This window comes from Lepidochelys kempii, chromosome 5, assembly GCF_965140265.1.
Source record: "Lepidochelys kempii isolate rLepKem1 chromosome 5, rLepKem1.hap2, whole genome shotgun sequence".
NCBI classification, from domain to species: Eukaryota; Metazoa; Chordata; order Testudines; family Cheloniidae; genus Lepidochelys; species Lepidochelys kempii.
This window is the reverse complement of record NC_133260.1, coordinates 937,291-964,827: the sequence shown is the minus strand read 5'-3', so window position 1 is coordinate 964,827 and position 27,537 is coordinate 937,291. Positions and strand designations below refer to the sequence as shown.

The 27,537-nt window shown below is 62.4% G+C and overlaps 1 protein-coding gene across 6 annotated transcripts in view; it reads right to left on the bottom strand.

Moving 5' to 3' along the window:
• Window positions 1–27,537, bottom strand: part of NPR2 (natriuretic peptide receptor 2) — a 50,161-nt gene that overhangs the window by 1,337 nt on the left and 21,287 nt on the right. For 3 of the 6 annotated variants that reach the window (XM_073343261.1, XM_073343262.1, XM_073343266.1), the window contains 19 exons: window positions 22,106–22,219; window positions 16,238–16,373; window positions 15,804–15,898; window positions 15,302–15,434; window positions 14,698–14,782; window positions 12,134–12,254; window positions 11,644–11,718; window positions 11,476–11,553; window positions 10,831–10,935; window positions 6,843–6,914; window positions 6,215–6,374; window positions 4,641–4,796; window positions 2,931–3,099; window positions 2,053–2,199; window positions 1,642–1,765; window positions 1,228–1,296; window positions 809–983; window positions 499–597; window positions 91–182 (listed from right to left, as the gene is read on the bottom strand). In XM_073343261.1, the coding sequence (XP_073199362.1) occupies window positions 91–182; window positions 499–597; window positions 809–983; window positions 1,228–1,296; window positions 1,642–1,765; window positions 2,053–2,199; window positions 2,931–3,099; window positions 4,641–4,796; window positions 6,215–6,374; window positions 6,843–6,914; window positions 10,831–10,935; window positions 11,476–11,553; window positions 11,644–11,718; window positions 12,134–12,254; window positions 14,698–14,782; window positions 15,302–15,434; window positions 15,804–15,898; window positions 16,238–16,373; window positions 22,106–22,219 (2,205 nt within the window). Of the gene's footprint in view, window positions 1–90; window positions 183–498; window positions 598–808; window positions 984–1,227; window positions 1,297–1,641; window positions 1,766–2,052; window positions 2,200–2,930; window positions 3,100–4,640; window positions 4,797–6,214; window positions 6,375–6,842; window positions 6,915–10,830; window positions 10,936–11,475; window positions 11,719–12,133; window positions 12,255–14,697; window positions 14,783–15,301; window positions 15,435–15,803; window positions 15,899–16,237; window positions 16,374–22,105; window positions 22,220–27,537 lie in introns of all 6 variants that reach the window. The other 3 variants (XM_073343263.1, XM_073343265.1, XM_073343260.1) reach the window with 3 other exon arrangements.

The following is a 27,537-nucleotide window of genomic DNA, read 5'->3' as shown; positions in this document are numbered from 1 at the left end:
CCCAGTGCCCCAGGAGCACTGAGATGCCAACAGCCCTGCCCCCGTCCATCTGGTGGGACCGGTCCTGGCAGAGCGGGACCCCAGACTCACCTTCATTTCCACGTCACCTCGGAGCTCCAGCTCGAAGCAGCCAAACTCATCCAGGACCTCCTTGGTGGTGGACGAGATGTGGATCTTCAGTGCTGGGTCAGACGAGGGGGAGGAGTCACCAGGGGCCAGAGCAAGGGGTCTGGAGCTACCCCTGTGGACCCACGGCTTGGATCTGGGCTGGGGGTTCCTGGGCTAGATGGGCTCAACTGGGCAGTTCCCATGGTGCTGCCTCCAAGTCACCTTGCCATAGGGCAGCGAGGGCCAGCCCTGAACTTGCCCTGCAGCTGGGCGGGGGCCCATTGCCGTACCCACCAGGGAGCGGCCCAGGAGTAGGGAAAGCGGGAGGGGGATGGGTGAGCTGCGATGCCAGGGCACAGGGCTGGGCTGCCCGCTGAGGGGGAGACTTACCCTGCCCGTTGGACTCCATGCGCGAGGCTGTGTTCACCGTGTCTCCAAACAGGCAGTACCGGGGCATCTTCAGCCCTACGACCCCGGCACAGACAGGACCTGCCGGGGGAGAGAGCTGTCACCTCTGCGCAGGACCTGGGAACCCCTGCCCTCGCCCAGGCCCCCTCTGGCCCCAGGACAGCACGTCCCCCCCAGTCCTGCTGGTGACTCGGAGTGTGGTGCCCCACCAGGGAGCTGGGTGCAGGCCCTCCCTGGGCCCACCCGCTGGCTGCATGAGCCTCGTGTCTGCAGAGCGGGGCCGGCGGCTCACCGGTGTGGATGCCGATGCGCAGCCGGAGCTGGTCGTTGGGCCGATGCCGGATTTTGAAGGTTTTCACGGCTTCCAGCAGCGCCAGCGCCATGCGGACGATCTCGTTGGCGTGCAGTTTCCCGTTCCGCACCGGCAGCCCCGACACCACCATGTAGGCGTCTCCAATCGTCTCCACCTGGGGGCCAAGCAGAGTCAGGGACGAGCATCAGCAAACGCATGCCCGGGTCTGCCACCCCAGGGAGTTCGAAGCGGGAGACCCCACCCACACTCCCATCCCGCTGAGAGCCAGGCCCCGGGGCCCCTTGCCGAGGAGCATCTTCTCAGCTCCCCACCCCCTCCCCGGGGCACGAGCGCTGGGTTCCCCGCGACCGCCAGGCCCGGCCCAGAGAGCACCATGCACAGCGGCCGGCCCGTCTCACCTTGTACACGTCGAAGTTATCGATGATGGCATCGAAGCAGGTGTAGAGATCGTTCAGGAGGGTCACCACCTGGGGGCGGGGAGCACAGGTGAGGGCCGAGCGCCCAGCCTCCCTGGCCGCTCGCTGCGCAGCCGGCACTGCCCAGGGCGCCCAGCCACACCCCGCGGGCCGCGGCTCCCCACGCACGGGGCCAGCCCATGCCGAGAGCCCCGGGAACTGGGCTGCCGGGGGGAGGGGAGGCTGCTCCCCTACAGACCCTCTCCCACAGGGCACCCCCTGGCTACCCGCAAGGCACTGTTCTCCCCCTCCCTGGCTACCTGCATGGGGGGCTCTCCCCCCTGGTTGCCTGCATGGTATGGTCTCTCCCCTCCCCCGGTTACCCGCAGGGGCGCTGCTCCCCCCCACCTAGGTTACCTGCATGGGGGTGCTCTCAGCCGACAGGGCTGTGAACCCCACAATATCGCTGAAGTAGATGGTGACGCTGTCGAAGGCCTCGGCCCGCACCGTCTCCCCACGCTTCAGCTGCTCGGCCACGGAGCTGGGGGTGGGGGGCAGGTCAGTGTGAGCGCTGCTGCCCCCCCGCTGCGAAAGGGGAGCAAGGCAGAAGCACCAGGCCCCTGCCCCCCGCCCCAGGCACCGTGCAGGGTGCACCAGGGCTAAGGCCTGTAAGCCCCATCCACCACCCACTCCCGGGGCACTCTGCCCCTCACTCCACCGCACGCTCACCCATCCCACGCCAGCGCACCCCCGTGGCGGAGCTTGGCATGTGCCCCCCGGCGTCCCCCCTTGCTAGCGCCCGCTCAGGGGCTTGTGTGGGTCACTCACTGGGGCAGGATCTGGTAGAGCAGGTTCTCGGCCTTGCGCTTCTCCTCCAGGTAGGCCTGCGTCCGCTCTTCCACCAGCTTCTCCAGGTTGTTGGCGTACTGCTCCATGCGCGACAGCAGGTTGTCCAGGATGCTGGTGCTGCCTTCCCTGCAGAGACAGGCCGGCAGAGAGGCCACGGGAGGAGACTTGTGGGGGGCCTTGTGTCCACGAACAGGGGCACAGTGACACCCCCCCCCAGAGCCTGCTCCCCAAGGGCTGCTGCTCCCCAGTCGCCTCCTGGGTCTGGCGCTCAAGGAGCGGCTATGACACCACCCAGAACCCCTCTTGGTACCGTGACCGAGCGGGAAGTTTCTGGAATGACTTTGTGGTGTGCCTCAGTTTCCTCTATATTTTGCATGGGTCCGTGCGGGAGGGGGGAGAAAGGACCTTTTGTTCTCAGGGCGGCTGACACACGGGTCTGAACGTCACCCCGCTGCCTGGTCTGAGGCCGGCCCCACATCAATGGAGGAACCCAGTCACCAGGACAGTGACAGCCGGCACCCAACACCCCAGGGGGAGCAGAACCCCCGCCCCAGCTGAGCACACAGGACTGGGGAGGTGGGAGATAAGAAACCCCCCGTCTTACCCCTGCCTGAGGGGCCGCGTGCGACACCGTAATGCTCCTGTGTTCGCACACCCCGGGTGCTGGGAGTGACACCGTCCTGCTTCCCCGTTCCTGCCCGGAGCGTGCCCCCATCGCACATCTCGGCCCCGCTCCCAGCTGTCCCCACGCCCTGAGGGCATGCATCCAGCCCCACACACCTCCCCCAGCGCCCCTGGGTGCCAGCTGGCATGAGGCCGCGCCCCAAGCCCTGTCCCACCCCGGCCGGGGCACCCACTTGTTGAATCTGCGGATGAAGATCTTGATCTGGCTGAAGTCAGGGCGCTCGGCGGGGTCCTGCGCCCAGCAGCGCTCCATCAGCACGGCCAGCTCCTCGCTGTGCAGCCCCAGGTCGATGGAGGGCCGGAAGAAGGGCTGCTGGCTGTTCCGCACCTTCTGCACCACCTCTGCGGGGACAGAGCGCGGCACGGCGTGGGCCACGCGCCGGGGCAAGGGCACGGGGGGGCCCAGCCAGGCCCGGGGTGCCGTCTGAGCGGCTGGCTGTCCTCACCCTGGGCTGGACCGGCCCTTGCACCTGGGGCTCCGGGCCCCCACCGCCCTGTCACCTAGGGACCCAGCCCCCCCCCCACTCGCACCTCGGGGTTCAGGCCCCCCACCGCCCTGTCACCTAGGGACCCAGCCCCGCCCCCCCACTCGCACCTCGGGGTTCAGGCCCCCCGCCACCCTGTCACCTAGGGACCCAGCCCCCCCCACTCGCACCTCAGGGTCCAGGCCCCCCACCACCCTGTCACCTAGGGACCCAGCCCCGCCCCCCCACTCGCACCTTGGGGTCCAGGCCCCCCACCGCCCTGTCACCTAGGGACCCAGCCCCGCCCCCCCACTCGCACCTCGGGGTCCAGGCCCCCCACCGCCCTGTCACCTAGGGACCCAGCCCCGCCCCCCCACTCGCACCTCGGGGTTCAGGCCCCCCACCGCCCTGTCACCTAGGGACCCAGCCCCCCCCACTCGCACCTCGGGGTTCAGGCCCCCCGCCACCCTGTCACCTAGGGACCCAGCCCCCCCCACTCGCACCTCAGGGTCCAGGCCCCCCACCACCCTGTCACCTAGGGACCCAGCCCCGCCCCCCCACTCGCACCTGGGGCTCCAGGCCCCCCACCACCCTGTCACCTAGGGACCCAGCCCCACCCCCCCACTCGCACCTTGGGGTCCAGGCCCCCCACCGCCCTGTCACCTAGGGACCCAGCCCCGCCCCCCCACTCGCACCTCGGGGTCCAGGCCCCCCACCGCCCTGTCACCTAGGGACCCAGCCCCGCCCCCCCACTCGCACCTCGGGGTTCAGGCCCCCCACCGCCCTGTCACCTAGGGACCCAGCCCCCCCCACTCGCACCTCGGGGTCCAGGCCCCCCACCACCCTGTCACCTAGGGACCCAGCCCCGCCCCCCCACTCGCACCTTGGGGTCCAGGCCCCCCACTGCCCTGTCACCTAGGGACCCAGCCCCGCCGCCCCCCACTCGCACCTCGGGGTTCAGCCCCCCCCACTCACACCTCGGGGTTCAGGCCCCCCACCACCCTGTCACCTAGGGACCCAGCCCCCCCCCACTTGCACCTCGGGGTTCAGGCCCCCCGCCACCCTGTCACCTAGGGACCCAGCCCCCCCCACTCGCACCTCGGGGTCCAGGCCCCCCACCACCCTGTCACCTAGGGACCCAGCCCCGCCCCCCCCAACTCGCACCTCAGGGTCCAGGCCCCCCACCACCCTGTCACCTAGGGACCCAGCCCCGCCCCCCCCACTCGCACCTTGGGGTCCAGGCCCCCCACCGCCCTGTCACCTAGGGACCCAGCCCTGCCCCCCGCCACTCGCACCTCGGGGTCCAGGCCCCCCACCGCCCTGTCACCTAGGGACCCAGCCCTGGCCCCGCCCCACACACTGTCACCTTGGGGCCCACCCCTCCGCCACCCCATCCCTAGGGACCCAGGCCCCCCTCACCCTTGGGGCTCAGGTCCATGCCCTCGATGTAGAAGGGCCCGTTGCGCAGGGCAATCTCCTGCAGGATGATGCTGAAGCTGTACACATCGGCCTTCTGCATCCCCTGCGGGGGCAGGCGCCCCTTCTGCAGCAGCTCTGGGGCCGTCCACAGCTTCTCTGGGAGGAGCAAGGGGCAGAGCCACGTCTGACCGGAGCCCCACGGGTCCGACCTTCACCCGCCCTGAGAGAACCCAGCAGCCCAGAGCCCCCAGGGCCAAGCCCCACCCAGCTCAGAGGAGCCTGGCCGGGAGCAGTGCGGTGGCAGGCTGTGGGGCAGCCCAGGCTTGAAGGACCACATGGAGCTGCCCTCTCAGCCCTGGGCAGGTTGCGGAGCATAGGCGCCCCCTTCTCCTCTGTGACGTTATTGACATGACCCGTGACCGTATAGATTACTGCTGTAATATTCGCAGCAGATATTGTACAAAGGTTGTCGTGTGCGGTGTCTAGGGGAAGGTTCTGGTTTGCTGGTTAGGATGATGCTGTCTGTCTGGGTGTATCATTTTTGAGGCTGAAATTATGAATATTGGCTCTGTACTTGTATCGCAATGTGTTTGATTGTAAGTAGCCTCAGTGAAGCATGTGGTCAGCTTCTTGAGAAAGGAATTTGCAGATTAAGTGCTCAATCAGGAAACACTTAACTGACAATAGACCTTGGGAGACTCCAATCCACACATGAGAAGTCTTCCTGGGACGCTCAAAGTAGCATGTGAGCAATGGCTGCAGCCTGCAAACTGAGTCATGCATGGACATGTGACTTGCCCACGTGACTCCAAACTCCATCTTGTTGCTGTGATTTTGCACAGGAGAACAAAGGGGTTTCCGCTCACAAGAGAGAGAATATAGGAGGACCTGGAAACCCCTCCATTTAGTCTTCCATCCTGCTTCTTACCTCTGGAGGGACTTTGCTATAAACTGAAGCTCTGAACAAAGGACTGAATGACCCATCCCAGCTGGGGATGTTCTCCAGAGACTTGATTTGAACCTGCCGTTTATTTCATCCCTGCTACAAGCCTGACCCAAGAACTTTGCCATCACTGTATGTCATTGATTTCATTGAACCCATTCTAGCTCCCATCTCTATCCCTTTCCTTTTATGAATAAACCTTTAGATTTTAGATTCTAAGGGACTGGCAACAGTGTGATTTGTGGGTAAGATCTGATTTGTATATTGACCTGGGTCTGGGGCTTGGTCCTTTGGGATCAAGGGAACCTTTTTTCTTTTACTGGGGTGTTGGTTTTCATAACCATTTGTCCCCATAACGAATGGCACTGGTGGGGATACTGGGAAACTGGAGTGTCTGAGGGAATTGCTTGGGTGAGACCGAAGTCCTCTCTAGCTGGCTGGTTTGGTGCCTTAACAGTAAAGGACCCCCAGCCTTGGGCTGTGACTGCCCGGCTCTGAGCAATTTGTCCTGAATTGACACTCTCAGTTGCGTCCCGCCAGAGGCAGCATCGTCACATGCTCCTGGAGCGGGGCTCCTGGGGAGGAGGGGGAGGGCGGAGAGCAGGTGCACGCCGGGGTGGGGGGTACTCACTGGCATACAGCGCGTGGCTGTCCTCAGCATCGCAGCTGGAGCGGAAGCTGGCCAGCCCGTAGTCCGTGATCTTCAGCACAAAGCGGCTGTCCACCACGCAGTTGGAGGACTTGAGGCTGCCGTGGTGCCCAATGATGCTGTTGTGCAGAAAGGCCATTCCCTGTGCCAGACAGACACTGCTGAGACGTCGCCTGTCGGGACCCCTGGGGCTTCCAGACCAGGAGACAGCCCCGACCTATCCCCCAGCCAGAATCTGGGGGCACCCCATCGGGGCAGAAACTATAGCCCCTACGGCCCAGGGGCCACGAGAGCTGGCACGACCCAGCCACGGCTACCAAAGGGTCACCAGAGGGAGATCGCCAGTGCCCCACCCTGGCTAGCGGGCTGGTGCCATGGGGCTCCACACTTCCTGAGACATCGAAATCAGGGACAGCTGGTTCCCTGGCACCTTTCCTAGTGGGGTGTGGGGCCTAACAGAACAGGGAGTGTTGCCTGCAGGGCTGGTGATGCTGTCTGGCCATGGGGCTTGCTCACCCCAGTGCTGCTCCCCCAGTGCCAACAGGGCCCCAGCACGAGGAGCCAGACCCATGGGTCCAGGGCAGAGAGGAACCCCGCCACGCTCTCGTACCTTCACGATGTCATTGATGAGTGAATAGCGGAACATCCAGTCCAGGTTGATGCTCTCGTTCTCCAGGATGTCCTGGGAGAGGCCAGAGAGGGAATTGTGTCAGGTGTGGGCTCCGGGCACCCCAGTCAGGCCCTCTCATTGGGCAGGTGTGCCACACCCCATAGGACACACCAGACAACAGCACCATGACTCCCCCACCCCAAGACATGCCCCAGCCTTCATGACCCCATGCCAAGGCCCCTAGCCCTGGACACAGCAACCCCCACACTGAGACACGGCACTGCAATCAGGGTCATGCCTGGCGTAACGATGGGGTTTCTCTTTCATAGATTCACAGAGCACCAGGCCAGAAGGGGCCATTAGATCATCTAGTCTGAAGTGCTGCAGAGCACAGGCCATTCTAGTTCCCCCACATACCCCTGTACAGAGCTCACTGACTTTGTTTGGCAAAGCATCTCCCAGAAAGGCTCCAGTCTGGGTCTGAAGGGCCCGAGATGGAGAAATTGCCCTGGATCTTGGCAGTCTGTTCCAATGGTCAGCCACCCTCACTGATCAATACTGATGCTGTATTTCCAAGTTGAATTTGTCTGGCTTCAGTTTCCAGCCATCAGTGCCCAGGGTTTGCTGTCTGGGAAGGTCCTTACACACTGTCAGCAAGTCGCTGCTCAGTCTTCCCTTTGATAATGAAGTGTTGGGGGGATTTTACCTCTCTACAGCATTGGGGAGCCCGATACTAGATACTGCATCCAGTTCTGGTGTCCGCATCTTCAACCAGATCTTGGAGAGGGGGCAGAAAAGAGCCACAACAATGATTCGAGGGCTGCAGAAAATGCCTAACAGTGAGAGACTTAAAGAGCTCAGTCCAAAAGAAGGTGAGTGCCATGATCAGCGTGTAAACACCTTCACAGATGGAAAATCCCTGGCACCGAAGGGGAAAAGCAGAACCACCACCGATGGCTGGACGTTAAAGCCAGAGAAATTTCAATTGGAAATACGGCTGCTGAAGCATGGGAACGGACTGCCACGGGCAGTGGTGGATTCTCCATTTCTTTGTGTCTGCAGATCAGCCCCGGAGGCCTTCCTGGAAGATGCTTTAGTCAAACCCAAGTTCTGGGGCTCAGTCCCAAGGTAACTGGAGGGATTTCTCTGGCCTGTGCTCTGCAGGGGGTCACTGTCAGAGTAGCCATTTAAACTTTATGAGTACAGGAATGTTCTTCACTTTGTACATTCTAATTCACATCGTTTGCCGCTGATACCTAGTTCCCCTTTTTCAATTTGAATTGCTGGCATCACTTCCCCACTGAACCAGGACGGGCTCTTCGCCAGAGTTCGCCTCTTGCACAATTGTGGGATCATTTTTGGCCAGCTAATAAACTCTGCTTTCAAAACTCCCACTTTTCAGTCACATTCTTCTCTCTAAATTTTTCCTCACCATAAATTGCACTCATAATTTTCCTCTGCGTTGGGAGAAGCCCTTCTGAAGCAGCAAGTACTGATCTCACTGGTAGAAACTGTCCTCCACTTGCTCGCACTGAGTGTGGTCAGGTCTCAGTCACGGTCCCTGGGCAACCACCAGCCTCTGCACCAGTGACGGATTCATCTGTACCCACCATAACGAGCTCCGCGGGCTTGGTGCAACACCTTTCGTATTCGAAAAGCACCATCTCTAATGTCTAGACACTGCTGAACTTGTACCATGGGAGGCAGGAGACCTCCCGACTGACGTCACCCACGACAATGCAACTTTCCTTTCCACTCACTGCAGAGAGATGCTGTGACGCAGCGGGAGGGGGAAGGTTTCAGTTTGGTGCTGGGTGGTGGAACGCAGGGAACCCCAGGGCTGAGGTCTAAGCTCCCTGCTCCCCCAGAAGGACTTGACTGAGGGGTCCTGGTTGTACCCACAAGCTCTGTTTTGGGCTGTGTTCCTGTTGTCCAATAAACCTTCTGTTTTACTGGCTGGCTGAGAGTCTCAGTGAATCCCAGGAAGAGGGGTGCAGGGCCTAGACTCCCCCACACTCCGTGACAGGTGCCTAAGAAGGAGTTTGTCCTACTCTCTTGTTGGGCCTGTGGTCTGCAACAGTCCCTGCCAGCCCCTTTCCTGGGCTCTGTCAGCTGCCGCAGCCTCTCCAGGGATCACCGCCCAGCAGCAAGCGAGCTGGTGGCATGCCCCATGTGATGTTATTGACATAATCTGGGACCATATAGAACATTGTTGCAACCAAGGTCCTGTCGTGGCACCAAATCTTGTATAAAGGGGGTCAAATAAGGTGTCTAACACTAGGTTATCGTTGGCTGATTATGATTATGCTGTCTGTATGTGTGTGTCATTTTTGCAGTTAAAGTTATGAATATTGGCTCTATACTGTCTGTAGTTCAAACTTGTGCTGTGCCACTGGGGGACACCCCAGACACGTTGGTGTCAGCTCTGCCCAGCCTGCTGGACGGCCCATTAAGGACCATAAGCTACACACCTGACCCGTTGAGAGAAGGCAGACACGCCTGGGGACTCAGCCAGGTAGGCAGGGACCTGAACTATGGAGAGAATTCTGAGGTGTTTCCAGGCCAGGTGATGGGCAGCTTGTCCTTGGGACAAAGAAAGAAAGACCACATGGCAAGAGACTATCAAAAGCTGCTGCAGCTCCGCCATCTTGTCTTCAATCCTGCTTCTTTCCTCTGGAGGGACTTTGCTACATAATGGAAGCTCTACACAAAGGACTGATGACCCATCCCAGCTGGGGATGTTCTCCAGAGACTTGATTTGAACCTGCCGTTTATTCCGTCACTGCTACAAGCCTGAACCAAGAACTTTACCATCGCTGTATGTCCTTGATTCCATTGAACCAATTCTAGCTCTCATCTCTATCTTTTTCCTTTTATGAATAAACCTTTAGATTTTAGATTCTAAGGGACTGGCAACAGCGTGATTTGTGGGTAAGATCTGATTTGTATAGTGACCTGGGTCTGGGGCTTAGTCCTTTGGAATCGAGAGAACCTTTTTTCTTTTACTGGGGTGTTGGTTTTCATAACTATTTGTCCCCACAACGAGTGGCACTGGTGGGGATACTGGGAAACTGGAGTGTCTGAGGGAATTGCTTGTGTGACTTGTGGTTAGCCTGTGGGGTAAAACCAAAGTCTTCTCTGTCTGTCTGGTTTGGTTTGCCTTGGTGTGCAAATAAACCCCAGTCTTGGGCTGTAGCTGCCCTGCTTGAAGCCATTTGTCCTGAATTGGCACTCTCAGGTGGGTCCCACTGTGACGAAGCAGGACTGTTCTTAATGTTTCCTCTGAATAGTGTGGGGGTGCCTCAGTTTCCCCTAGGCAGTTCTTAAGTCTCTAGGTGGTGGGATAAGGGACTGTAATTGTTGCAGAGCAAAGGGCCAGGGTACATAAATGGCCGACACTCTGTCTCCTGGCAACTGATGGCCTGGGCCCTTCCCCCCTGCAAGGTGAGAGCTAAAGCCTTGGAGAATCCGGTGCCCTCCTGGCCCAGGAAAGGAACAAAGCCCAGAGGAGGAGGGGCTGGAGGGAGTTTCAGTTTGGGGCTGGCTGGGACATGGAGTGAAGGGCAGACGTGGTTGTCTGGCTCACTGCCCCCCAAAATGGACCCGGCTGAGGGGTCCTGTTCTCTGCATCTACAAACTCTGGTTTAGACCATGTTCCTGTCGTCTAATAAACCTTCTGTTTTACTGGCTGGCGGAGAGTCACATCTGACTGCGGAGTTGGGGGGCAGGACCCTCTGGCTCCCCCAGGACCCCGCCTGGGCGGACTCGCTGTGGGAAGTGCATGGAGGGGCAGAGGAGGCTGAATGCTCCGAGGTCAGACCCAGGAAGGTGGAGCCGGGTGAGCTGTGTGTCCTGCAGACAGGCTGCTCACAGAAAGGCGACTGCCCCAGAGTCCTGACTGGCTTCATGGGGAGCAGTTCCAGAGCATCACCCGGGGACTCTGTGACACCCAGCAGAACCAGCATCATTACACCCCAGCCCCTGTCACCTGCAGGCTGCCCCGCGGGCAGTATTCTGTCACAATGCAGACATTGGGCGGGTCGATGCAGGCGCCGATGAACCTGGTCAGGTGGTTGAACTGGATGTCCCTCATCTAGGGCGGGAAACAGAAGCAGGGACCCATCAGAACCTGGCGGGTCACCGCGCACCACCCAGGCCTGAGAGGGGATGGGGCCAGTCTGGTTGCTGCAAAGCTCTAGGCCGCACGCACTCTGGAATCAGAGCCGCACAACATGCCTGACGGGAGCACAGCGATGGCTGTTCCTGGGCCCCGGCTCAGGCCCTGAGAGCCAGATTCGGGCTGGATGATAAAATGGGGCGTGTGGAGTTCTGGGCGGAGCAGGGAGGTGGGTGCATCTGCCCGTGTGCGTTGCTGCTTGTGTGCCCCCCACATGGACATGTGTCTCTGGCACCTTTGCCATGTGGGACCCACCAGGCTCCACAAGGCACCTCATTGTGAGCTGAGCACGGCCAGGCAGAAGTGCTGCCAACCAGGGCTCTGAGCCATGCTGCGCTCAGCCAGTGCTGGGAAGCCCCCGCCGGCATCACCTCACCCGTACCCCAGCACAGACCCCTGGGCCCCCCATCACCTCCCCGGCCGGGAGCCCAACCTGCCCGGCTGCCCAGTACATACGTGTTTGAGTTCGAAGAGCACCTGCCTCGTCAGCTCGATCCGCTTCTTATTCACATGCTTGATAGCCACCACGTTCCCCTGGGGGCCAGGGACAGGGACAGGGTCAGCGCCGCACGGGGCGGGAGGCTCAGTGCAAGGGGACGGGGCAGGCGAACACCAGGGACTCACCTTGAAGTGGCCAGTGTTGGCAAAGATCTGGTATTTGCCATGGGCCGTCATCAGGGAGCCATAGCTGGAGCCGCGCTGGGAGGGAAGAAGGCAGTTAGGAGAGCACGGCAGGGAGAGAGTGGGGGGCAGGGGTGTGGCCTGGGGGCGCTCTGGGCTAGGGGGTGGCATGAGGGCCAGGGGGCAGCAGGAAGGGCGGGGGTAAGGCATGGACTGGCTTGGTGGGTGCCTCGTGGTGAAGGGTGAGTTATAAGAGCCACATGGGGATGGCTGGGGAGGCGACGGGATAGTTCCTAGAAAGGTTCTATGGGGGATGGCTGAGGGAGCGTATAGGGCACGGTACAAAGGGCAGGGCTCCACAGGGGAGGGGCCGAGGCGTACGGGCTCTATAGGGCAGGGGCCGAGGCGTAGGGGCTCTATGGGGGAAGGGGCCGAGGCGTCCGGGCACAGGGATGGCTGGAGGCGTGGGGCGTAGGGGGATGCGGGTTCTCACCAGCGACAGGGTGAGCCGACTGCCCGCCCCCTTGTAGTTGCGCTCGGCGTTCCCAAACTGCAGCTCATCCCAGCGGATCCTCCACAGCATGCTGGCCAGCTCTTTCTCCAGCAACAGCTTCCTGGGGAGCACAGGGTGTCAGGGAAGCCCCCGGATCCCCGCGCTCACAGGTGACACGTCTGTGTGGGGGGGGGGCTTGGCCTGGCGTGTCCCAGAGGGTCCAGCCCCAGGGACTGCCCGGGGTGCAGTGAGACCCTTGTGCCACGCAGCCCCCTCCAGCCCCTCTCGGGGCTCTGTCCAGTCACACTGGGCGTGCGCGCAGGGGATTCACTCTGCTGCGTGTGAGCAGCACGCCCCTGCAGTGGAGCACAAAGCCTGTGCACATGTAACACGGGGTGGGGGCCCGTGACCGTTAGCCACAGCACCGGGGTGTCTGAGGGAATGGGGCGCTGCTCCCTGGGAGCAGCCCCCTCCGGAGCCTCCTGTGGGATCCCCGTGGGGGACCCAGTCACCCTGCGCTGGGCGTCTCGTGGATGCCGGGGCTCGGTGCCGACCAGACGGGAGCCGGGGGCCAGCGCGCGCCTCAGGGAAGGAAAGGAGGCGCTCGGGTGGTGCAAGCAGCAGGCTCACTGCTGGAAGGGCCCCGGAAAGCCCTGGCCACAGCCTCCCGGCCCCTGCACCAGTGCTGCGACGCCAGCCAAGGCCTTCCCAAGCAGCCTTCGCGGCCTCTCTCCCTCAGGCTGGAGGGTTCCTGCCCTCGGGGGGAGCAGCTCTGCCCCCCAGCAGGCACCACCCGGTGCTCCTGGCAGGTGTGGGGGTGGGGACCGGACTTGGACCAAGTTGGGCACTACCAAAAATTACACAAACCTGCCGCCCCTGACTGTGCCGGGGGGGAACACCAGGCCAGTGGCTTGGATACCGCGGGGCGGGAGGCAGGCTGGTGGCTCGGACGCTGTGCCGGGAGGGAGCGCCAGGCCAGCAGCTCAGATACTGCCCTGGAGGGTGCCAGGCTCATGATTTCCCAGTTGAGACGTAGTGGGATGGTGCCATGGGGCTGAGCTCCCCGGGAGGCTCGGGGGTTAATACAGAAGCTCTGAGTAGAGCAATTCCCAGAGGAACCCAGCTGCCGGAAGTGAAGTGCTCTGGAAGGTGGGCGTGCCCCCAGGCTGGGCAGTGTGGCCTGGAGCCGGCCGGGCGGAGGACCCAGAGCTGCCCTCCGAAAGGCAGCTGGTATCAAGGGACCTGGCCGTGCTGTGTACGGCTGCTCCCCTCCACAGCTCCCTCCCCACTGGGGCTGCCTGGGCAGAACTGCTGGCTCAGCAATCACAGGGTAGGACATTCGCCCAGGAGCCCCCAGGACAGGACGACTCTGCCACCAGCCAGGCCCTGCGCCTTGGCGCTCTGCAGATGGGACTGGCTGGGCCAGGCACCGAGCACCCAGGGCACGGCAGAGCCACCCCCACTCCCGGGCCCCCTCCTGGGGGCTCCGTTCTACAGGCCCCTCTGCCTTTGGCCTCTGCTGAGTGCCAGTGGGGAGGGGGCTGCTGAGGACCCACCCCACCGCACCCTGCACACGCACCCTCCAGTGCACACGCACTGGCTGTGATCCAACTGGGGTGGGACACCAGGCTCCCTTGGCGTTCCTGGCAGCAGAGCGCCAGGCTGGGCCCCGGAAGCAGGGCACCATGGCTGGGCCCCGGGAGGAGAGCGCCAGGCTGGGCCCCGGGAGCAGGGGGCCAGGCTGGGCCCCGGGAGCAGGGGGCCAGGCTGGGTCCCGGAAGCAGGGGGCCAGGCTGTGCCCCGGGATCAGAGCGCATGGCTGGGCCCCGGGAGCAGGGCGCCATGGCTGGGTCCCGGGAGCAGGGCGCCATGGCTGGGCCCCGGGAGCAGGGCGCCATGGCTGGGCCCCGGGAGCAGGGCGCCATGGCTGGGCCCCGGGAGCAGGGCGCCATGGCCGGGTCCCGGAAGCAGGGCGCCATGGCTGGGCCCCGGAAGCAGGGGGCCATGGCTGGGCCCCGGAAGCAGGGGGCCATGGCTGGGCCCCAGAAGCAGGGGGCCATGGCTGGGCCCCGGAAGCAGGGCGCCATGGCTGGGCCCCGGGAGCAGGGCGCCATGGCTGGGCCCCGGGAGCAGGGCGCCATGGCTGGGCCCCGGGAGCAGGGCGCCATGGCTGGGCCCCGGGAGCAGGGCGCCATGGCTGGGTCCCGGAAGCAGGGGGCCAGGCTGGGTCCCGGGAGCAGGGCGCCATGGCTGGGTCCCGGAAGCAGGGGGCCAGGCTGGGTCCCGGGAGCAGGGGGCCAGGCTGGGTCCCGGGAGCAGGGTGCCATGGCTGGGCCCCGGGAGCAGGGTGCCATGGCTGGGCCCCGGGAGCAGGGCGCCATGGCTGGGCCCCGGGAGCAGGGCGCCATGGCCGGGCCCCGGGAGCAGGGCGCCATGGCTGGGTCCCGGAAGCAGGGCGCCATGGCTGGGTCCCGGGAGCAGGGCGCCATGGCTGGGCCCCGGGAGCAGGGCGCCATGGCTGGGCCCCGGGAGCAGGGCGCCATGGCTGGGTACAGCCATCTCACCTGAAAATCAGGAAGCTGGAGATTCCAAACATGACGAGGGTGAGGCCGGTGCCCAGCGCCACGATGGCCAGCGTGGAGAGTGGGGCTGGAGAGAGCGGAGAGCTCGTTAGAGGGGGCAGGACTCCCCACACGGCCCCCAGGCCCTGTCCTGACCTGTCAAATGCTCAGCCCTTCCCTCGGGGCACCTAGCATGTGCTGCCCGGTGCCCGATGGGCCCAAACCCCAGCCCTGAGGGCAGCAGTCAGAGGCCTGACAGAGCTCCCCATGCTCAGAGATCAGGGGTGGATCCGCGGAAGGGGCGGCGTGTCAACCCGTAAGGAGAGGTGGGGGGCTCAGGAGGGCGGGCAGCCCCAGACCTGGCAGGGGAGCAGGAGGCCTGCAGCCCCAAGGCTCCCGGCTTAGCTGGGTATTTTCCTGCATGTGGGGCAGGCGCCTTCCAGTCCAGACGCTGCTGGGGCAGAGGGATGCAGGGCCCCGACCCGCCCATCCCCAGGGACAGGCTGAATGGGAGGCAGGGATGCCAGGGGCTCAGGAGAGAGGCCCAGCAGGATGCAGACTGCCCAGGGCAGGGGTGCAGGCCCAGGCAGCTCCCCATCACACCCACTTTTATCACAGGAGGGATCATCCACATCGAAGACGCAGGGCGGGTTGTCGAGGGGGGGGACCCCCTTCACCCAGTGAATGGGCCTCCCCAGCCAGTTCAGCTTCTTCTCCGCGCCCGCGTAGTGCCCTGCCACCTGCATGGAGAGAGGGCACAGCCGGGCCTCTGCGGGGCTGCTCCACAGCGACCCCTCCCACACCAGGCCACCAGCCCCCCCGGCCCATACCAGCACATCCCCCACCCCTCTACGCACCCCCTTCCTTGACGAGCAATCCCCCAACAGCCCAGAGCACGGGAGTCACTAAGCCTCCCCCTCCCCCCATGCACCCGCTTTGTCCCCCCAGATCCCTCCGACCCCTGCCGGGGGCACTGACCCTGCTGCATCTCCCTCCCCGAAACCCCATGGCAGGGTCAGCTCCTGCTCCCAGCCCTGCCCTGGAAGGTCACTCCGCAGCTGGGACAGTCCTGTGGACTCTGGAGCCCCCCGGCTCGGGGCTGCACCCACCTCGTATTCCCCGCTCTCGGGGTCGCCCATCACCCACAGACTGAAGTCCGTGTCCCGGTCATTGTTGCTGTCCATGCTCACGAGTCCGGTGACCCCTGGAAGGGAGGGGCAGGGGTGAGCACCTGGGGCTGGAGAGGCAGAGGGAGGGGGTGGGGGTGGGGGTGCGGGGGTCCCCTCCTGACCAGTGAGCGCTCGGCACCAGCTCCTCTCCCGAACTCCGACGAGCAGCAGCTGGGCCTGGGGCTGCTTGTCCCCGTCCCCCGGCAACTAGTGTGCCAGGCCGGGCGCTGAGCCCGAACACACCCACGGGGGCCAGCACAGGCCCCGGCTGCCCTGGCAAAACGCTGCTGGGACAGTGAGGGGGAAGCGGCCCATGCCAGCCAGAGCACCTGGGCTGGTATCTCCCTCCCCGCACAGGCTCCCCAGGCCGGTACCCTGGAACTTCCGGTCCCGCATCTTCTGCACGATGCGGGTGCCGTCCTTCTTGGAGCCGCCCTCGGCCAGCGTCTCGTTCAGTGCCATGGCGTAGAGCAGCACGCCATCGTAGAAGCAGCCGGCCACCAGGTTCATCTGCCCGCGGGAGAGAGTCATCAGAGCCCTGCGCCTGCCCTGGTGCCTGCACCAGAGACAGCCCCGTACCCGGCACAGCGCCAATCCCCAGCACGGCCCCCCAGCCCTGATCCGCGACACGGCCCCCCCAGCCCTGATCCCCGACACGGCCCCCCAGCCCTGATCCCCTATACAGCCCGTACTGCCCTGATCCCCTACACGGCCCCCCAGCCCTGATCCCCGACACGGCCCCCCAGCCCTGATCCCCTACACAGCGCGTATAGCCCTGATCCCCTACACGGCCCCCCAGCCCTGATCCCCTATACGGCCCGTACTGCCCTGATCCCCTACACAGCGCGTATAGCCCTGATCCCCTACACGGCCCCCCAGCCCTGATCCCCTATACGGCCCGTACTGCCCTGATCCGTGACACGGCCCCCCCAGCCCTGATCCGCGACACGGCCCCCCAGCCCTGATCCCCTACACGGCCCATACAGCCCTGATCCCCGACACGGCCCGTACAGCCCTGATCCCCGACACGGCCCGTACTGCCCTGATCCGCGACATGGTCCGTACTGCCCTGATCCCCTACACGGCCCCCCCCAGCCCTGATCCGCGACACGGCCCCCCCCAGCCCTGATCCCCGACACGGCCCGTACAGCCCTGATCCCCGACACGGCCCGTACAGCCCTGATCCCCTACACGGCCCGTACAGCCCTGATCCGCGATACGGCCCCCCAGCCCTGATCCCCGACACGGCCCCCCAGCCCTGATCCGCGACACGGGCCGTACAGCCCTGATCCGCGACACGGCCCCCCCAGCCCTGATCCCCTACACAGCGCGTATAGCCCTGATCCCCGACACGACCCCCCAGCCCTGATCCCCTACACGGCCCGTACAGCCCTGATCCCCGACACGGCCCCCCCAGCCCTGATCCCCACCACAGCCCGTACAGCCCTGATCCCCGACACGGGCCGTACAGCCCTGATCCCCGACACGGGCCGTACAGCCCTGATCCCCGACACGGCCCCCCCAGCCCTGATCCCCGCCATGGCCCCCCCAGCCCTGATCCCCGACACGGCTCCCCAGCCCTGATCCCCGACACGGCCCGTACAGCCCCCCAAAGCAGCTGCCGTCTCTCTGTCCAAGCTCCCAGTGGGAGGTGCCTGGTGCCTGCACACAGCAGGTGGGCTCCCCACACGTTCCCCAGGGCACCACCAGATCGCCTGGCTTGTCCTGGGCCACACCAGCAGGCAGCAGGGGAACCCACTCCAGCTCCATGGGGTCACACTTGGGGGGCAGCACGGGGCCCTTGGGGACAGCAGGGGTTGGGGGAGAGGACAGCTTCCCAAATCTCACTCCAGAGATTGCTTGGCAGAGAAGATCTGCCCCCAGGCACTGAGCCCTGGAGTTTCCTGGCCTCTGGCCCAGCTAGCCTGGCTCCCTCGCTGGAGCTGTCCCCTGCCCCTGCCCCTGTCATTGCTGTGCAGGCCGTGAGCTGGCTCCTTGGGAGGGGAGTGTCCGCGCCCGCCACTCGGGCAACCCCAGGGAGCGGGCGCTGCCCGACACAGGGAGCCAGGCAGTGCTGCAGCCTGAGCATCACCCATCACAGTGCTGCACCCATAACCTGGGGGACTGGGGTCTGCCGGGCAGGCACCCCAGGGCCCTGCCCAGCCCCACTGCAGCTGGCTGGGCTCCCAGCTCAGCCCAGCCAAACTGGGAGTGCCGCCAATCCAGCCACGCTCCAGAGACTCACCAACAGCAAGAGCAACCCCCGGCTCCCTCGGCTCCAGGCCCCTGCTCCAGTCATTCCACAGCAGCCTTCAGCCCCGTCCTGGGGACCTCGGCCACCCACCAGCCCAGCCCCACGGGGAAGCTTCTAAAGGTCCGTCTCCACAGCAAAGAAACACCCACGACCGGCCCATGCCAGCTGACTGGGCTGCGGGACTGTGTCATTGCTGTGGCTGGAGCCCCGGGCTCTGGGCCCTGCGGGGTGGGAGGATCCCAGAGCTCAGGCTGCAGAATCCACACAGCAGGGAAACAACCCCGCAGCCCAAGCCCCATGGCCCAAGTCGGCTGGCACGGGCCAGCCAGGGGCTTTGCTTTGCTGTGCAGGCAGACCCTGAGACGACTACAGACTCCAGCTTCCTGTCTGAGGAGTGACTCCCAGCCACCTGGCCACAGGGCAGTGGAGTCTGGGGTCCAGCTCAAACCAGGACCTTCACAGAATGGGGCTGAACCCCGAGAATATCCCCTCTGCAGCACGGGCTGCCCTCATAGGAGGGATCTCAGCAAACGGCATCACCAGGCAATTCCCGTTGTTCATAAAGACACAGAGAAGTTAAGCAACTCATGGTGCTACCTGAGCCACAGAAGCCAACGCCCCACTGAGGAGCTGAGCCTGCCACAGCCCTGGGCCAGCCCCACGCCCCAAGGAGGGGACGGCAGCCCCCTCACTCAGGGCTCTGTCACTGCGAGGCACGGGTCCCTTCCAAACTGTTTTTAATCTTGTGCACACGTGTGAGTCTGGCTGGTTTCATTCACCACAGAAATAGCTGAGCCTTCCCTGGGCTTGCAGCCTCAGTGACACCTTGTGGCGGAGAGTTCCGCAGGTCGATCACACATAGTGCATTTCCTTTGATCAGCTGTAACGTTGCTGCCCCTTGGTTTCCCCGGAACTTCCTTGTCCTCGTGGCACGGGAGAGGGCTCTCACGAGCAGCCACCCCCGCCCCACGTGCACAACCGGCACTGTACAGAGCGACAGCCCAAGAGACTCCCGCTGCCGCGTGCCCGATTCGACCGCACGCGTCGCCCCTTCCGTGTCCAGGAGGTTGTTAAGCGACACTCTCGGAGCCTTCCTAAACCCAGGCCCTGAGCAGCAGCCCTCAGCCTCCCCCTGCCTGCACCACAATCAGAGCTGTAATTCCGTGAGCCTGCCGGCAGGGCCAGCCCACGCTGCCCTTGTAGGGGCCTCCCCAGGGCCAGTCCTCAGTGAGTGACAGAGCCTGGGGGAGCTCCCACGGCTGCTTGGGGTTGGCGGGCCAGAGACAGGGCTGGCAGCCATGGCTCTGCCTGGCCCCTGGGCTCCGGGACGCCGCGCGTGTGGACCAGCTCACTGGCGTGTGCATGCGTGTGGATATCAGCACTGTGTGTGCGTATGGTCACCGGGCATGTATGCTCAGCGTACGTGTGTGTGTAGGCAAGGGCGGCGTGCGTGTGTACGTGTGCGTATATGGGGAGGGCTGAGTGTGCGTAAGAGCAGTGCTCGTGCAGTCAGCGTACGTGTGGGCGTGCACGGTCCGTAGGTGGGGCGTGCGTATAAGGACGGCGCTCGTGTACAGTGAGTGGACGTGCGCATAAGGGCACTTTGCGTGTGTACATGTACATAAGGGCAGAGTGCACGTGTACCGTCAGCACACATGCGTGTGAGGGCAGGGTGTGCATGCATAGGGACAGCGTGCACACATACCAGGTCAGCGTGTGTGTAAGGTCAATGTGCACGTACGGGCAGTGCGTGTGCGCGCATAAGGGACGTGTGCAGGTACAATCAGCGTACATATAAGGGCGGTGTGTGTGTGGACGTGTAAGGGCCGTGCATGCGTGTACGTGTGTGTGCATACAAGGGCAGGGCTGTGTGTGTCAGGGCAGTGTGCACACGTGTAAGGGCAGCGAGAGTCCGTAAGGACAGTGTGCACACGTGTAAGGGCAGCGTGTCTGTGTAAGGACAGCGTGCACACACATGTAAGGGCAGCGTGTCTGTGTAAGGACAGTGTGCACACGTGTAAGGGCAGCGTGTCTGTGTAAGGACAGTGTGCACACGTGTAAGGGCAGCGTTTGTTTGTAAGGGCAGTGTGCACACACGTGTAAGGGCAGTGTGTCTGTGTAAGGACAGTGTGCACACGTGTAAGGGCAGCGAGAGTCCGTAAGGACAGCGTGCACACACGTGTAAGGGCAGCAAGAGTCCGTAAGGACAGTGTGCACACGTGTAAGGGCAGCGTGTCTGTGTAAGGACAGTGTGCACACACGTGTAAGGGCAGCGTGTCTGTGTAAGGACAGTGTGCACACACGTAAGGGCAGCGTGTCTGTGTAAGGACAGCGTGCACACATGTAAGGGCAGCGTGTCTGTGTAAGGACAGTGTGCACACGTGTAAGGGCAGCGTTTGTTTGTAAGGGCAGTGTGCACACACGTGTAAGTGCAGCGTGTCTGTGTAAGGACAGTGTGCACACACGTGTAAGTGCAGCGTGTCTGTGTAAGGACAGCGTGCACACACGTGTAAGTGCAGCGTGTCTGTGTAAGGACAGTGTGCACACACGTAAGGGCAGCGTGTCTGTGTAAGGACAGTGTGCACACGTGTAAGGGCAGCGTGTCTGTGTAAGGACAGTGTGCACACGTGTAAGGGCAGCGAGAGTCCATAAGGACAGTGTGCACACGTGTAAGGGCAGCGTGTCTGTGTAAGGACAGTGTGCACACGTGTAAGGGCAGCGTTTGTTTGTAAGGGCAGTGTGCACACGTGTAAGGGCAGCGTGTCTGTGTAAGGACAGTGTGCACACACGTGTAAGTGCAGCGTGTCTGTGTAAGGACAGCGTGCACACACGTAAGGGCAGCGTGTCTGTGTAAGGACAGCGTGCACACGTGTAAGGGCAGCGTGTCTGTGTAAGGACAGTGTGCACACGTGTAAGGGCAGCGAGAGTCCGTAAGGACAGCGTGCACACGTGTAAGGGCAGCGTGTCTGTGTAAGGACAGTGTGCACACGTGTAAGGGCAGCGTTTGTTTGTAAGGGCAGTGTGCACACACGTGTAAGTGCAGCGTGTCTGTGTAAGGACAGCGTGCACACACGTAAGGGCAGCGTGTCTGTGTAAGGACAGCGTGCACACGTGTAAGGGCAGCGTGTCTGTGTAAGGACAGTGTGCACACGTGTAAGGGCAGCGAGAGTCCGTAAGGACAGCGTGCACACACGTGTAAGTGCAGCGTGTCTGTGTAAGGACAGCGTGCACACACGTGTAAGGGCAGCGTGTCTGTGTAAGGACAGCGTGCACACGTGTAAGGGCAGCGTGTCTGTGTAAGGACAGCATGCACACGTGTAAGGGCAGCGTTTGTTTGTAAGGGCAGTGTGCACACATGTAAGGGACTGTGTGTGTAAGGGCTTCCTACAAGCTCAACCAGTGCCATGCACGTGTGAACAAGACCCTGCAGCCCCACAGCACAGACCTCAATGGCTGGGGCTCACGGAGAAGCACTGTCAGGAATGGGGGCTGGGTGGGGCCCCAAGATACCCCGCTGTGAACGAGGGCTGGGCGGGGCCCCTAGAGCCCCCAGTGTGAATGGGCCAGATGGGGCCCCTAGATCCCTCCACCGCGAACAGGCCAGGCGGGGCCCCTAGATTCCCCTGGTGTGAATGGGGGCTGGATGGGGCCCCTAGATCTCCCATTGTGAACAGGGGTCAGGTGGGGCCCCTAGATCCTCCGGCGCAAACAGGCCAGGTGGGGCCCCTGCCAACCCGTGGCACAGCCAGAAGGGCCCTTTGCTTCTACCAGCCTGTTCCCTTCCTGCTCGGAGCCCTGGGAGAGGTTTCCCAGAGCGGGGCAGGTGGGTGGGATGGGGACTGGCCGGGACCCAGCTGTTTCCCAGCCGCCAGCACTCCCGAGTGGGGAATCTCAGGGCCTGCGGGGGGAGGTGTGGGTGCGTGTGCGTGGGAAGGTGCCAGGCAGACAGCAGCCCCGGCACACGCACAGGCAGGCCGAGCCCACTTACCAGCGAGTAGCCGAGCTCCACCTTGAACTCCTCCTTGGCTCGCAGGATCAGTTGGGTCTGGAAGTGCTGGTACTCGGGGTTCTGGGGTTCATGGTAAGTGATCACCAGCACCGTCTGCAAGGCAAAGCACAGGCCACAGCTTCAGACCCAGCAGCGAGCCCACCCTGCTGGGGCCAGGGAGGAGAGGGCGACAGCCCCGCTCAGAGAGGGTGTTCTGTCTCAGGGCCCCAGGGGTGACCACATGGGAATTTTCTGTAACATTTTTATGCAATCTATGTGTGCCTCAGTTTCCCCTGTGTGCTGCACTGTTACCTAGTGGGTAGAAAGGCTTGGTGCTCTCTGCAGCGGCTCAGAGACTCATAGAATCATAGAATATCAGGGTTGGAAGGGACCCCAGAAGGTCATCTAGTCCAACCCCCTGCTCAAAGCAGGACCAATTCCCAGTTAAATCATCCCAGCCAGGGCTTTGTCAAGCCTGACCTTAAAAACCTCTAAGGAAGGAGATTCTACCACCTCCCTAGGTAACGCATTCCAGTGTTTCACCACCCTCTTAGTGAAAAAGTTTTTCCTAATATCCAATCTAAACCTCCCCCACTGCAACTTGAGACCATTACTCCTCGTTCTGTCATCTGCTACCATTGAGAACAGTCTAGAGCCATCCTCTTTGGAACCCCCTTTCAGGTAGTTGAAAGCAGCTATCAAATCCCCCCTCATTCTTCTCTTCTGCAGGCTAAACAATCCCAGCTCCCTCAGCCTCTCCTCATAAGTCATGTGTTCCAGTCCCCTCATCATTTTTGTTGCCCTTCGCTGGACTCTCTCCAATTTATCCACATCCTTCTTCAAGTGTGGGGCCCAAAACTGGACACAGTACTCCAGATGAGGCCTCACCAATGTCGAATAAAGGGGAACGATCATGTCCCTCGATCTGCTCGCTATGCCCCTACTTATACATCCCAAAATGCCATTGGCCTTCTTGGCAACAAGGGCACACTGCTGACTCATATCCAGCTTCTCGTCCAGTGTCACCCCTTGGTCCTTTTCCGCAGAAAAAGGTGTGGATGGCTCCCAGCAGTCTGGGGCTTGGGCCCCATATCCAGGTAGTTTGTGAGACGACAATGGCAACCCCAGTCACCAGGACTTTGATACCTAGCAACCAGCGGCCATGGACGGCTACCTCTCACCAGGAAGCCAAGCAGCATTTGCCCAGCTGGAGAACAAAGGGCTGGGGAGGTGCCAGGGGCTGGTTTAGGGCTGGCTGCTGAGGGCTGGGGGCACACACCGACTGGGACACGGCAGTCAGGGGCTAGGTTTGGGGCTCTGGGCGGACCTGACAGGCTGGAACTTTCTAACCAAGGACTTTCTGTGCTGTGTGCGAGTCGACTAATGACCCCGACTGTCTGCTCACACTGGCTGTGTCCCTGCAGACGCTGGCCGAAGGCCGCGCTGCTCCCCAAGATGGACAGGTCTCCCTCTCAGGGTCTGCCTCAGAGGGACTCGCGGAGCGGAGCTCACGGGGTGGAGCAGGGGGGCTGCAGGCCCAGTGGTCCTGCTGAAGGAGGCGGAGAGGCCGCGTGGCTCACCCTGGGGCAGAGTGACACCCTAGGGTGTCTCGCACAGGATGGGATCCTTGCAGAAGCTGTTCCAAAGCTGGGGTCATAGCACCGGTCCTGTGGGTCTGACACCATGTGTCCCCCTGGGGTCTCCCAGAATCCCCCCACGGGTGGGCGCCCACTGCCCTGTGTCCTGCTCACTGAAGCAGGAATGGCTTTTGTGGGGGCCCCCAAACCTGACCCCAGGATTGGACCTGGAAGCCCTGGTGCAGCCCCGACCCCTGACCCCCAGCCTGGCATCGGCCCAACCCCGACCCCCAGCCCTGACTGTGCATAGGCCCAACCAGTGATGAGCTGCCAAAATCTTAACAACCGGTTCCCTCCTCACCCCACGAGGGGGTCGTTGCCCAGCCCTGCCCTCCGGGACTCCTGCCCCATCCACCCCCCTCCCCTGTCCCCTGAGCCGGGCAGGAGGGTCTCGTGGGCCACCGTAGTGGGTGCCCACCCCGCCCCTAAGAGCCAGAGGCACCTGCCGGGGGGCGAGGTGGGGAGTCCCGGCGGTGCTTACCTGGGGCAGCTCCCGGGAAGCCTCCGGCAGGTCCCTCTGGCTCCTAGGGGCGGGGGAGCGTAGCTGGGGGGGGAGCAGGGGCGGGGAGCTGCCGGTGGGGGCTCTGCACCCACCAAATTTTCCCCATGAGGGCTCCAGCCCCGGAGCACCCCCGGAGTCGGCGCCTAAGGTGCCACTTCTGGCCGGTGGTTAAATTTAGAAGCCCTTTTAGAGCCGGCTCTCCATCGCGGAACCACCGGTTCTAAAGGGGCTTCTAAATTTAACCACCGGCTCCAGCTCACCACTGGGCCCAACCCCTGACCCCCGGCCCCGACCTGGCATGGGCCCAACCCCTGACCCCAGCCCAGTGCCCGGCCTGTGACATGGGGGAATTTTGGTAATATTTTTATGATCCCCACGCATGCCTCCATTTCCCTCTGGCCTTGGCGTGGCCAGGCACTGAGTGGAGGGGAAGAGAGGAGGTGCTGACTCAGCAGCCTGGCTGGAAACCAGAGTCATTAACGTGACTGAAGTCCACAGGTGTGTGAGGGGCAGCTCCGGAAAGCCAAGGCAGCCCCTTTGGCGGGAGCATCGCACCGAGCGATAACAGCCGAGGAAGGAGATTCCCCTCCCTCTCTGCAGGGAAGCAGAGCAAAGCCCTGAGTGGAGCCCAGAGGACCGGTGCCAGGTGGTGGTGCTAAGAGCTGAGGGTGCAGAGACCCTGAGCACACACCTGGGACAAACAAGAAAGGGCGAGACAGCGAGCCAGGGCCCAAACGGATTCTACAGCAGCTTGGCTGGGTGTTGGCTAGACTGACCCATCTGAACCTCTGCATCTGTCTGCTGACCTCGGGACCTTCGCACGCTGTGCCAGGTGACTAATAAACTGCTGCCAGGTATCACCGAGCACGCCGTGCCCTGGGGGAGCTCCCTCGGGGGTCTGGCTCTGCAGGATTTTCTGCAGGGAACCTATAACGGGGTGGCTCACCCCTTAACAGCTGGAGAACTGGGGCTGGCCTACCCTGATTGCAGACTGAGCGCCCCCAAGAGGAATCAGGTGATGCCAGGAGAGAAGCAGCAGGAAGCTGCGGAGAAGGGGGAAGTCCAGGAAGTTGTGGTTATGTCTGCAGAGAGCAAGGCCTGTCTACACTCCAGTCAGGCTGATGTGAGCTGCCTTGTGTCGAACTAGCCAGGCATGTCTCAACACTTCCATTTCTATCCCGCCCACGCAAGCGCCCTGTTACAGCGACGCAGTTACACCGCCTCCCCGACGGGCGAGGTAGGTAGGTAAATGCAGCATGACGATGTCGACCCTAACGACCCTCCAGCTGCTGTCCCCCAATGCCCAGCACAAGCACTCTGGTCACAGCCGTGAACTCGGCTGCCCAGGGGTCACAAAGACCGGAACCCACCTCCCTATTGAAAAACCACCGGACATTTCTGAAATGGCTTTTCCTGGTTGCCCAGCTCGCCTAGCGGCTCTCCACTGTCGTGTACAGCCAGGTACTGGATCTCCCGGGCCTGTGGGGAGCACAGCCACGGACCAGCCATAGAAACGTGGACAGTTGTGAGCAGATTGCTTGGGGGACGCAGGCGAAGGGGTACGGCAGAGACCAGCGGCAGTGCCGTGTGACAGCAGAGGAGCTGTGGTGGGTGTACCAGGAAGCCAGGGAGGCCAATAACCAATCCGATGCCAAGCCACAGACCCGCTGCTTATACAAAGAGCCGCATGCCATCCTCAGCAGAGACATACACACCCCCCCCCGCCAACCACCCTGGATGCCTCCAAGAGCCTGAGGCAGACCACTGCTGTCAACAGTGAGGACGAGGAGGAGGGACACGCAACTGGTGGGTCCTGCTACGCCACGAGCCAGGACCATCTGAGACTCCCCACAGGCCAGACAGTCCTGCCTGGATGCGCCTGATGCATGGGAAGGAACGTGAGTGCATTTCTCATGGAGTTTAAATGCAGTGGTGGTGACGGGCCGCACTGTTAAAGGACACAGCCATCCACTTCTTATTCGTTTACGCGTACTAGAAGAGGTAACACACATCGACCAGAGGGAGAGTTGGTATCTGCTTTTCACTGCCCTGTAGAGTCAGGCAAGGGTGGCAGCTGGAGCAGCTTATTTATGTGCTCAGGGATGTTCCTTGACTCCTCCTTAGAGCTCTCGGTGAAACATTCACAGAGGTACTCTGCCATCCTCTCCCGAAAGCCTCTAGGGACGGCAGCCCGATCTCTTCCTCCACAGTAGGACCCCTTCCCACGCCAGTCTGCGATGAGCTCGCCTGGCGCCACTGCAGGAAACCGGCTTCGGGACACCAGCAGCCGCTGCGCTCTCTGTGCCTCTCGTGAGCGAGAGCTCCGCTGAAACCCCCAAGGCCCATCGAGTGCCCGTCTTCAGTGCCATTGCCCCGTGTGTGTTTACAACTCTCTCCTCACTCCCTTGCCCCCCGGCCCCAGCCGCCAGGGTCCCCAGGGCTCCGAATGCAGAACAGAGCTGGGCACAATCTCTCCAGCCAGCAGTGAGAAAGTCTTGTTAAACTGTTAGGGGAGTAAGGGGATTTCTGCACCTTTGCTTTCACTTGCCGTCGTGACTACGCTGACAAGGGTACCGCCACTGCGGCTTTGGGGGGAATGCCTGAGCCAGAAGAGGAGGAGAAAGAAGAGGACTCGGGATGCCATATCCAGTGAGATCCTGCAAGGCAGCGCTGCATCCGACTGTGAGCAGAGGGCCCTGAGAGAGAATACTGCAGACTGTATGGAGAAGGAAAAAGCAGACAAGAGAAAGGCCCCAGGGTCCCAGCAGGCCAAGGAGAGGGAGATGCACCAGGCCATAATGGGACTTCTCCGGCAGGAAACACAGATGCTGCAGACTCTTGTGGACATACAGGGTCAACAAGCCTGGGCTCTCCTCCCTTTGCAGTCCATGGAGAACTCCACTGCAGCACCTCCCTATAGCCCTCTTAACAGTCCACGTCGCCTGAGGGGTGCCCCCCTGCCTGCACGCCTACACCCCGAGAACCAGCAAGGACAAGCCCAGGTTCCTATACACTGACGTGAGAGAGCCACGACTGCGGTATGGGTGGCCAACACGGGATGAAAGAGACAAGAATGTTCTTTCCCCTTGTTTAGTTCTGTTCCTTTCTTTCTAACTTTGTATCATATTGGTTTTTAACTGCACACCGTTTCTATGCACTGGTTTTGGTACCCAATAAAATCTGATTTGGGGGAATACCATTTATCTTTATTTCGCCACACAGGATACAATAGGCCTAGTGCTACTGAAAGCACTCCCGACTTGCTGTTGTCCAGGGCACCAGAATTCTTGGGC